At 42.6% G+C, this 11898-nt stretch overlaps 1 protein-coding gene across 5 annotated transcripts in view; it reads right to left on the bottom strand.

Annotated features, from left to right (window-relative positions):
• Positions 1-1310: 1310 nt before the first annotated feature.
• CACNA2D4 (calcium voltage-gated channel auxiliary subunit alpha2delta 4) overlaps positions 1311-11898 on the bottom strand; it is a 398531-nt gene continuing 387943 nt past the window's right edge. For all 5 annotated transcript variants that reach the window (XM_077468886.1, XM_077468888.1, XM_077468889.1 and 2 more), the window contains 2 exons: positions 5900-5977; positions 1311-2011 (listed from right to left, as the gene is read on the bottom strand). In XM_077468886.1, the coding sequence (XP_077325012.1) occupies positions 1925-2011; positions 5900-5977 (165 nt within the window). In that variant the 3' untranslated portion in view covers positions 1311-1924. The remainder of the gene's footprint in view (positions 2012-5899; positions 5978-11898) is intronic.

Raw genomic sequence — 11898 nt, 5'->3', positions numbered from 1 at the left:
ACAATAAAAATCGCTGATCACCGCCATTACTAGTAAAAAAATAAATAATAAAAAATTATTAATAAAAATGCCATAAAACTATCCCTATTTTGTAAACGCTATAACTTTTGCGCAAACCAATCAATAATCGGTTATTGCGTTTTTTTTTTTTTTTTTTTTTTTTTTTTGGTGGTGGAAACCATGTAAATGGAGCAAAGTATGTATGTAGATTGTGCTGACATCTAGTGGTAGACAAACTGTACAGCAAAACCTATGCAGATGACCTGACAAGGAAGTACTTGTAGAATTTGCAGCTTAGAAAACGTATTTTCCTAATGGATTTGGTCAAGTTTAAAAGGCACACAAGAGCCTTATTTCCCTCTACTTGTCCTGATCACCACTGATGCTGGGACTGAAGGTTAGAAGAAATTCAAAATGAATCACCAAAGCAGAAACCGAGGTGAAAATATTTCAATGGTGAGTGCTGGCTGTCAAAGGGAGTGGTGGTATTTTCTTATTTGGTGAGAGTTACTCTTCCTGTCTACAGAACAGGATTAGGTTATTCTGATCAGTGGGGCACCATGGGGGTGGAAGGCTGATGGATTTAACCATGCCCTACGCTATACAATGCTGAAATTAAATGTGGGCTTTAGATGCTTTGAATTCAGAAAATAGAAATTGTGCATTTTAAAATTTGCAAACATTTCATATTTAAAGTATAACTAACTAACTTTTTTTTTTGGATAGTTTTTTATTGCTGTCTGTGTCCCCATTAGGGATAGTCCTCTTTTTTTTTATTTTTTATTTATTTATTTATTTTTTTTTTTTTTTTCTCTTTACCATTATCGTAATTGAAAGTAAAAGTGAATCCCAAATTTTGGGTTGTCCCCAGAAACATAATAGAGGGGAAGTCTTCCAATGGGGGACACTATTTCTGATGACCTGGGGGTCCCTAAAGGATTCTCAATTTGCTTGAATTTTCTCCCACTTCCTGTTTGGCTATGGGACAGGAAGTGAAATCTCTGAAACAGATATTTTTTTTTTTTGCCATTTGTGTCCTGACAGGGGTAATAATAACCCATTTGTGCTGTATCCGAAATGAAGAAAAATGTTTTGACTATAGTTCTGTCCTGGTAGGGAGTGTGTTAACATTTTAATTAGAAAATATATAAATATAAGGAAATTTTTTTATATACATATATATATATATATATATATGTATGTATGTATGTATGTGCCATGGTAGCATTGTGTATGTTTCACTTGTCCTCTAATCCAGAAAACTACCTTTGTTACTCTTATACATTAATGCTTACAAAGAGACAAATAAATAGACAAAAAAGGAATCAATTTATTTGCTATAAATCTTGCAGAATATAGAAATGAGACAATCTTCTGAAGTAGACGAAGCGTAGAAAGAATTGACTCATTGATAGAATCGGGTTTGTGAAACATCATTTTTAAGAGCTCTAGCATGATCAGTCAGTAACGTTGGTTATTTCATCCACTGGTACTTGCAGGAAGTTTGAAATGATCTTGGTACAAGCACAGAGCAAGACGGATCCCCTCTAGATCTTACAAAACTAAAGATATCCACAGCTAGAGACTCCTACACTGCTTAGGATGTCTGGTTGCCTTAAAATATTCCAGTGTTCTTTTGAGTAAATGGGGACATGCCAGAAAACTTCTGTATTCAGTAGCAGGAACATTTTTTTTGCAGTGGGTGATTAAATAGTCCCTAAATTAATCAGGCTTCTGTATGGTGGAGATGAGGATCCTCCAGTGGTTCCTGCTGTCCCCAGGACGGTGCGTCTGTTGCATAGATAACTGTCCTCTGCTTTGGAGTTACAAGTGTGACTTGAGAGTGGGGGGGGGGGGGCGGCATTATGGTGAGGACACCCGGGACCAAAGATTGTCCAGGTGCTTCGAACATGGCGTTATCAGTTCACCGCAATGAGATAGCAAGAGATATGAGAAGCAGCAAAAGTGAGGATGTCAGGGTGGAGCCTCTGCCGCAGTCCTGTGCATTTTCCTGCAATAAAGAATTAGCAGTGTGACACGGAGGGGCATATGTATAAAGCGGGAGATGTGACTTTCCTCGATCTTACTGGTGGTGAATCAATTACTGTAATTTAAAAACATGCAGCTGCAAGATGCACAGCTATATATATATATATATATATATATATATATATATACCCAATAATTTCTGTTCAAAGCCTTGAAAATGTGTTGGAGGATTATTACAGTAAGGCTCCAAAGAGGAGGTATTTGCAGAAGGAATGAGCAAACCATTCTGCAACAAAAATTACCCATTTTGTACTTAATATTTTGTTTAAATTTGACTTATTTTTTTATTCACAAAGTGCCAATGTATTGTGATGCTGGCTTAAAATAACTTCCCCCTTGAAAAGCTAGGAAGATGGTGTTCCCCTAACTGTGAGACCCAGATACTAAGGGTAAAGAAAGCTCTAGACGCTTTTTTTTTTTTTTTAAACCTAAGAATTGCTTTAGGATAGTTGAAGGGAGCATCACAAGCCATTTGAAGCCCAATGCATCTCTAATTTTGCTTTCCTAGAGGATTCCAATGCATATTGCCAAATGGGGAGCTTAAAGCCCCATACACACTCACATCACATCAGATTTTCTGCTAAGTTTTTTCTTCAGATTTACCAAAACCATATAATATGAGGCCAAACCTTAGGAGATTGCATACACATTGAATCAGGCAGGCCCTTCTACTACATGGTTTTGGTAAATCTGAAGGAAAAACTCAGCAGATAATCTGATAGTGTGTATGGGGCTTTAGAAGAAGTTTCTGATTTTGCTGTAATTTTAACAAAGCACAACCTCCCAAATTTGCTCATGCCTGCTATCCATGTATGTAGACAGCCCTCAACCTCTTCCAGACCAAACACAAAACAAACTTACCTGCCAACTTAAAAAAAAAAAAAAAAGTCCTCTTGTGAACAGATGTATTCTCTCTTCCATGAGCAGAAAAACTTTTTCAGATTTTTTTTTTTTTTTGTAAAAACAAGATTACTTTTTGATCTACCAGTGAACCTTGCTGCAGGAGCTTGCCTATGTACAGGCATGCAATGTGTTCAGTAGGCCGAAGCTTACTTTACAGGTCCAGAGCAGTGCTTCACGGTGTTCTGCCTAAGGGACTGACACCAATAGCCCATTACACTGTCAGAACACAGGGGCTGCAGGCTTGCTTTCATGTCTTTTTCTCCAGACTCAGATTTCCCTGGGTCTGCAGATACTTTTGCAGTCAGCTAGGGAATGAGGTGTCAAAAACAAATCGCAGTCACACATGGACGTTCTGGCCTCCCGGGTTCAACAGCCTTTGCAGTGGTTGCAATGATGCCTCCATGGGATGAGTTAAACCTGATCTGTGCTTTATCATCACTGAAACTCCTTACTTGTCTACTCTGCAAGATCGAAATGGAGGGCATTTTGGTAATTCCCATGCAACTTAACTGGCTCAGGAAGACCTGGTCCTCCCAGATCGTTTAGATCAGCCTTTCTCAACCTTTTCAACACAGAGGAACCCTTGAAATAGTTATCCAGTCTTGGGGAAACCCTGCTGAAAGTTAGAAATCTACAAATCATGATAAATTGGTGTGATGGTCAGTGGGAAGAATGGTCCTTACACTTGTGGTCATTGGGAAGAATTATCTCATTACAGATAGCTAAAAAGATCAATGGTGTCGGTGGGACCTTATTCAAGAGGCAGAAATGGTCCAATGCTGAAGGAACCCCTAGCAACCTCTGGAGGAACCCTGGTTGAGAATTGCTGGTTTAGATCTTCTATCCTAGGGGCTGATTTACCACACTGCTTCTCGAACACTGGTTTGGTTGTTGAAGCCCAGATTCTGAGGGGAGGGGGGGCTGTTGAATTTAGCTATCCCTATACACATACACAGACAGCTTGGAAATCAGACTTTTCAAATGCATTGGCAGTCTGTATGAGAAGTTATTTCTGTTGGTGCGAGGTAAGGAAATTTGATCCCAGAAAGTTGTCAATAGGACAAATTATGTTCTTTCGCCAGTCTGGTCTGGAGCAACATTTGGCCTCAAGTACCATCAAGGGTGAAATCTCAGCCTTAGCAGTTTTTTCAAAGCCCACTTGCCTCTCGCGCCTTAATGCATACAGGTATCACACAATTATTCCTCCTGAACATTTCCGTTACTCTCAACCTGGTTCTGTTGGTTTTTCAGAAACCCCATTTGAACGTATCAAGGACATTCCTCTGTCTACCCTTACAAGTTTGCTTTTCTTGTCATCACTTCTGCAAGACAAGCCCCGTAGCTGGTAACTTGTGAAGAACCTTTTACTTGCACTAAACAAAGACCAGACTGTTTGCACCAAACAAAGACATGACTGTTTTGAGAGCAAATGCCTCTTTTCTTCCTAAGATGGTTTCTTCCTTTCCCCCTTAACCTAGACCATGTTCTACCATCTCTCTCTCTGGCTTCGAAATAACCTAAAGAATTTTACCTCCATTGTCTATATGTGGTACACGATGTTCAAGTTTATCTCTCAGCTACAGCTTCCTTTCAACAGTTGTCATTTCTGAAGGTCGCCGTAGGGGATAACCTGCCTCACATTACTCCATTGCTAGGTGGATTTGACAACTCATCATTTAAGCCCATGATCTTGAGGCAAAGTTCCACCTTTCCCTGTCAAGTGCTTATTGGACTTTTTCAACATTTGGCATCTGCCTTGTAAATTAGATTTTCTGTTCACATGTTCTATAAGGTGGATGTTCAGGCCTCAGCTAATGCCAGCTTCGATTGTGAGGTTAATCGTGCATCTCTGTAGACTCTATTGAGCTCCCTGTGTTAGCATTTTGGTTTGGGTGGACATGTTAGCTTCCCTTTTGCTGTATTGCCCACCCCCTCAGTTGGACTTCTATTGGACAACCCAATGTACCTGAGCTACTACTTTTGTGTCCCTTATTGTACCCAGGGCTGCCATCAGGGGGGTACAGACCATATACGTGTAAGGGGCCCCAGCATCTGGACGGGTCTGGCAGTGGCAGGGATGTGAGAAGGCAAAGTCGGGTGCAGAGGAGCTCTGTGGATGCTCCTCTATGTGTGTGAGTCGGAAAGGCTGCTGTTCTGCCATGAGCTGACATTGGGCTCTTTGCTGCCACCTCTGGCCATTTCCTGATGTGCATCCTTTTGCATATGGAAACAAGAGCTGGGACTAGGTAGGACCACCTTACAAGGGGCTGTTGTGCGGGGGGGCTGTGTGTGTGTGATTGTGTACATGACTGTGTGTCTACATTTGTGTGTGTGTGCATGTCTCTGTGTGAACGTGCTTATCATATACACACATGTGAGTGGTGCTAGGAGTGTACAGGTGTGGGGCTGAGAAAAATGTTTTTCTTGTACATTAAGTGACACTTGTCCCCATCCCTTCTATTCTTATAAACCACTCCTACTAATGCTTGCTACAAAACTAAAGTAGGCTGAGAGTGGAAGGGGTTATAATGGACTTTGGTTATAGATTTCCCAGTGTACACGCTCCATAAAGAAATTGTCTGACCAGTTTGGTGCGGAGGAACTTGTGGCCTGCGCTGAGCCTTCACTTCGGCCCTATCAAACACCTTTGAGATGAATTGGAGCTCTGACAATGCCAGGCACTCCAACAATAGTACCTTACCTCAACCAACTTCCACAGACACACTTCAAAATCTTGTAGATACCCTTCACAGAAGAGCAGAGGCAACTCAATATTAATAACCATGGTTTTAGAATGAGGTGTCGAACAAGCTCACTGTAGCTGTGAAGGTCAGGTGTCCATTAACATTTGGCCATATAATTTAGAGCAGTAGTTGAATGAGACAGGCCCAAAAATTGTTATTGTATCGGGGGCCTTTTGGTGACCTTATCTTTCAGTGGTACTTACCTCTGGGTGGAAGGCATGACAGGAGTGCGGTCGCCGTCTCAGTTTCTGGGATCTCATTCGCTCACACTTCACAGAAGCGTTATGTGCGACCAAGTTAAGGTGACAAACACTGGAGAGTGTGTGTGTGTGTGTGTGTGTGTGTGTGTGTGTGTGTGTGTGTGTATATATATATATATACAGTGGTGTGAAAAAAAAGTTTGCCCCCTTCCTCATTTCCTGTTCCTTTGCATGTTTGTCACACTTAAGTGTTTCGGAACATCAAACCAATTTAAACAATAGTCAAGGACAACACAAGTAAACACAAAATGCAATTTGTAAATGAAGGTGTTTATTATTAAAGGTGAAAAAAAATCCAAACCATCATGGCCCTGTGTGAAAAAGTGATTGCCCCCCTTGTTAAAACATACTATAACTGTGGTTGTCCACACCTGAGTTCAATTTCTCTAGCCACACCCAGGCCTGATTATTGCCACACCTGTTCACAATCAAGGCATCACTTAAATAGGAGCTGCTTGACACAGTAAGGTCCACCAGAAGATCCTTAAAAGCTACACATCATGCCGAGACCCAAAGAAATTCAGGAACAATTGAGAAAGAAAGTAATTGAGATCTATCAGTCTGGAAAGGGTTATAAAGCCATTTCCAAAGCTTTGGGAATCCAGCGAACCACAGTGAGAGCCATTATCCACAAATGGCGAAGACATGGAACAGTGGTGAACCTTCCCAGGAGTGGCCGGCCGCCCAAAATTACCCCAAGAGCGCAGCGACGACTCATCCAAGAGGTCACAAAAGACCCCACAACAACGTCCAAGGAACTGCAGGCCTCACTTGCCTCAGTTAAGGTCAGCGTTCATGCCTCCACCATCAGGAAAAGACTGGGCAAAAATGGCCTGCATGGCAGAGTTCCAAGGAGAAAACCACTGCTGAGCAAAAAGAACATCAAAGCTCGTCTCAATTTCTCCACAACACATCTTGATGATCCCCAAGACTTTTGGGACAACATTCTGTGGACCGATGAGACAAAAGTGGAACTCTTTGGAAGGTGTGTGTCCAAGTATATCTGGCGTAGAAGGAACACTGCATTTCATAAAAAGAACATTATACCAACAGTAAAATATGGTGGTGGTAGTGTGATGGTCTGGGGCTATTTTGCTGCTTCAGGACCTGGAAGACTTGCCGTGATAAAAGGAACTATGAATTCTGCTGTCTACCAAGAGATCCTGAAGGAGAATGTCCGACCATCTGTTTGTGTACTCAAGCTGAAACGAACTTGGGTTCTGCAGCAGGACAATGATCCTAAACACACCAGCAAGTCCACCACCGAATGGCTGAAGAAAAACAAAATGAAGACTTTGGAGTGGCCTAGCCAAAGTCCTGACCTGAATCCTATTGAGATGTTGTGGTATGACCTTAAAAAGGCCGTTCATGCTCGAAAACCCTCTAATGTAACTGAATTAGGACAATTCTGCAAAGATGAGTGGGCCAAAATTCCTCCAGGACGCTGTAAAAGCCTCATTGCACGTTATCGCAAACGCTTGGTTGCAGTTGTTGCTGCTAAGGGTGGCCCAACCAGTTATTAGGTTTAGGGGGGCAATCACTTTTTCACACAGGGCCATGATGGTTTGGATTTTTTTTCACCTTTAATAATAAACACCTTCATTTACAAATTGCATTTTGTGTTTACTTGTGTTGTCCTTGACTATTGTTTAAATTGGTTTGATGTTCCGAAACACTTAAGTGTGACAAAGATGCAAAGGAACAGGAAATGAGGAAGGGGGCAAACACTTTTTCACACCACTGTATATATATATATTGTGCTCATAAGTTTACATATCCTGGCAGAATTTATGATTTTGTGGCCATTTTTCAGAGAATTTGAATAACACAATAACATTACTTTCACTCACGGTTAGTGTTTGACTGAAGCCATTTATTATCAAACAACTGTGTTTAGTCTTTTTAAATCATTATGGCAACGGAAACTACCCAAATGACCCTGATCAAAAGTTTACACACTCTGCTGATTTTGGCCTGATAACACGCACACAAGTTGACACAAAGGGTTTTGAAAGGCTATTAAAGTTAACCACCCTCACCTGTGATCTGTTTGCTTGTAATTAGTGTGTGTATATAAAAGGTCAATGATTTTCTGGACTCCTGACAGATCCTTGCATCTTTCATCCAGTGCTGCACTGATGTTTCTGGATTCTGAGTCATGGGGAAAGCAAAAGAATTGTCAAAGGATCTGCGGGAAAGGGTAGTTGAACTTTATAAAACAGGAAAGGGATATAAAAAGATACCCAAGGAATTGAGAATGGCTATCAGAAGTGTTCAAACTCTAATCAAACAGTGGAAAATTAGGGGTTCTGTTGCAACCAAACCACGGTCCAATAGACCAACTCGAATTTCAGCCACAGGTGCCAGGAAATTGTTTGGGATGCAAAAAAACCCCACAAATAACTTCAGGTGAAATACAGGACTCTCTGAAAACATGGTATGGCTGTTTCTAGATAGATGCACAATAAGGAGGAACTTAACCAGTTGCCGACCGCCGCACGACGATGTACGTCGACAGAATGGCACGGGCAGGCATATGGGCGTACCTGTACGTCCCTGCCTTCCTGCGGGTGGGGGGCCCAATCGAGCCCCCCCCGGTGCCAGCGGCGGTCGGATACCATGCAGGAGCGATCTGGGATGAGGGGGCGGCCATTCATTCATGGCCACCCCCTCGCGATCGCTCCTGACGAATGGAAGTGCAGCATGACATCACTTCCTCTCCTGTAATGTAAACACAGGCAGAGGAAGTGATGTAATCTCTCCTCCGTGTCGGTATTTCTCGTTCCGGCACCGAGGAGAGAGGATCGGTGAGTTGCACCAACACGACACTTCACAGTAGAACATGCCAGGCACACTCTCACCCCCCCCCTTCACCCCCCCAATCACCCCTGCACCCCCAGTCACAGTGACACCAATTGCATTTTTTTTTTTATTATTGCATTGGTGTCATTTGTGACTGTAATAACTGTTAGGGCAGTTAGGGTTAGCCTCCTTTAGTTCTAGGGTACCCCCCCAATAAAGGTTTAACCCCGTGATCACCCCCCGTCGCCAGTGTCACTAAGGCTGGGTTCACATTGCAGCGGTTTATGAGAACGGATGTGATTCGCACCGCACTGCAGTGCAAATCACATCCGATCTCTGTGCGATGCGAGTTCAGCCATACAGAAAAACCCGCCGCAAACTCACACGGGACCCTTTTTTTGGTCCGCAGCAGAATCGGATCGCATGGGTGTTCACACCATGCGATCCGATTCCTGTCCGATTTCACTGACACTCCCAGCAGTTCGCATAGGGCAGTGTGAACTGCCGCCGGGAGGCATGCGATGCGGGAACCCGCCGCGGATTCGTGGCGTTCCCGCATCGCTCCAGTGTGAACCCAGCCTAATAAGCGATCGTTTTTCTGATCGCTGTATTAGTGTCACAGGTGACGCTAGTTAGGCAGGTAGGTATTTAGGTTCGCCGCAGCTTTTTATATCGCCAGGGACCCCCATATACTACCGCATAAAGCCCCCTGATTGCCCCCTAGTTAACCCTTTCACCAGTGATCACCATATAACTGTTACAGGTGACGCTGGTTGGTTAGTTATTTTTTTATAGTTTCAGGGCACCCGCCATTTATTACCTAATAAAGGTTTAACCCCCTGATCACCCGGCGGGTGATATAAGTTTGAGGGTCAGATAAGGTCTGCGTCGCCCCAGGCAGCGTCAGGTTAGTGCCAGTACCGCTAACACCCATGCGCAAAGCATACACCTCCCTTAGTAATATAGTATCTGATCAGATCTATATTAGCGTCGCCAGCAGTTTAGATTTCCCAAAACGCATTGTTAGCGGGATCAGCCCAGATACCTGCTAGCACCTGCGTTTAGCCCCTCCGCCAAGCCCAGCCCAGCCCACCCAAGTGCAGTATCAATCGATCACTGTCACTTACAAAACACAACGCACATAACTGCAGCGTTCGCAGAGTCAGGCCTGATCCCTGCGATCGCTAACAGTTTTTTTTGTAGCGTTTTGATACAGTCGCTGACAGCCTAGGTGCTTTTTTACCTGTGAGTCTCACTAGTGTACCCCTAAATTTAGGGGTGTCTACTTTCCAAAATGGGGTCATTTGGGGGGGGGTTTGTGCCATCTTGGCATTTTATGGCCTTCAAAACTGCGATAGGTAGTGAGGAGTGAAATCAAAAATTTACACCCTTAGAAATCCTGAAGGCAGTGCTTGGTTTTCGGGGCCATGTACGCGGCTAGGCTCCCAAAAAATCCCACACATGTGGTATCCCCGTACTCAGGAGAAGCAGCAGAATTTATTTTGGGGTGTCATTTCACATATGCCCATGGCATGTGTGAGCAATATATCATTTAGTGACAACTTTGTGAAAAAAAAAAAGTTTGTAATATTCCCGCAACTTGTGGCAAAATATAAAATATTCCATGGACTCAACATGCCTCTCAGCAAATAGCTTGGGGTGTCTACTTTCTAAAATGGGGTCATTTGGGGGGGGGGGGGGGTTTGTGCCATCTTGGCATTTTATGGCCTTCAAAACTGTAATAGGTGGTGAGGAGTGAAATCAAAAATTTACGCCCTTAGAAAGCCTGAAGGCGGTGCTTGGATTTCGGGGCCCCGTACGCGGCTAGGCTCCCAAAAAGTCCCACATATGTGGTATCCCCGTACTCAGGAGAAGCAGCAGAATTTATTTTGGGGTGTCATTTCACAAATGCCCATAGCATGTGTGAGCAATATATCATTTAGTGACAACTTTGTGAAATAAATAAATAAATAAAAGTTTGTAATTTTCCCGCAACTTGTGGCAAATGATAAAATATTCCATGGACTCAACATGCCTCTCAGAAAATAGCTTGGGGTGTCTACTTTCTAAAATGGGGTCATTTGTGGGTGTTTTGTGCCATCTTGGCATTTTATGGCCTTCAAAACTGTGATAGGTAGTGAGGAGTGAAATTACAAATGTATGCCCTTAGAAATCCTGAAGGCGGTGCTTGGTTTTCGGGGCCCCGTACGCGGCTAGGCTTCCAAAAAGTCGACCACATGTGGTATCCCCGTACTCAGGAGAAGCAGCAGAATGTATTTTGTGGTACAATTCCACATATAACCATGGCATGTGTGAGCAATATATCATTTAGTGACAACTTTGTGTAAAAAAAAAAATAAAAAAATGTTTTTTGTCATTATTCAATCGCTTGAGGCAAAAAAATAAAATATTCAATGGGCTCAACATGCCTCTTATCAATTTCCTTAGGATGTCTACTTTCCAAAATGGGGTCATTTGGGGGGGGGGTTTGTACTGCCCTGCCATTTTAGCACCTCAAGAAATGAGATAGGCAGTCATAAACTAAAAGCTGCGTAAATTCCAGAAAACGTACCTTAGTTTGTAGATGTGACAACTTTTGCGCAAACCAATAAATATACAGTTATTGACTTTTTTTTTTTACCAAAGACGTGGCTGAATACATTTTGGCCTAAATGTATGACTAAAATTGAGTTTATTGGATTTTTCTAATAACAAAAAGTAGAAAATATAATTTTTTTTCAAAATTTGCGGTCTTTTTATGTTTATATCGCAAAAAATAAAAATCGCAGAGTCAGTCAAATACCTTTAAAAGAAAGCTCTATTTGTGGGAAAAAAAGGACGCAAATTTTGTTTGGGTACAACATTGCATGACCGCGCAATTACCAGTTAAAGCAGCGCAGTGCCAAATTGTAAAAAGACCTCTGGTCATTGACCAGCAAAATGGTCCGGTCTGAAAGTGGTTAAAGAAAGATGGGCTGTATGATCGAGTCACCAGAAGAAAGCCATTACTACGCAAATATCACAAAGTATCCCACTTACAATACGCCAAACCGCACAGAGACAAGCCTCAAACCTTCTGGCACAAAGTCATTTGGAGTGATGAGACCAAAATTGAGCTTTTTGGCCACAGCCATAATCGC

The sequence above is a fragment of the Lithobates pipiens genome, unplaced genomic scaffold, assembly GCF_037356315.1.
Source record: "Lithobates pipiens isolate NorthernLeopardFrog02 unplaced genomic scaffold, aLitPip1_a1.2 Scaffold_8, whole genome shotgun sequence".
Classification (NCBI taxonomy): Eukaryota; Metazoa; Chordata; class Amphibia; order Anura; family Ranidae; genus Lithobates; species Lithobates pipiens.
Note: the sequence above shows the minus strand (reverse complement) of the source record. Positions and strands in the feature narration are given on the sequence as shown.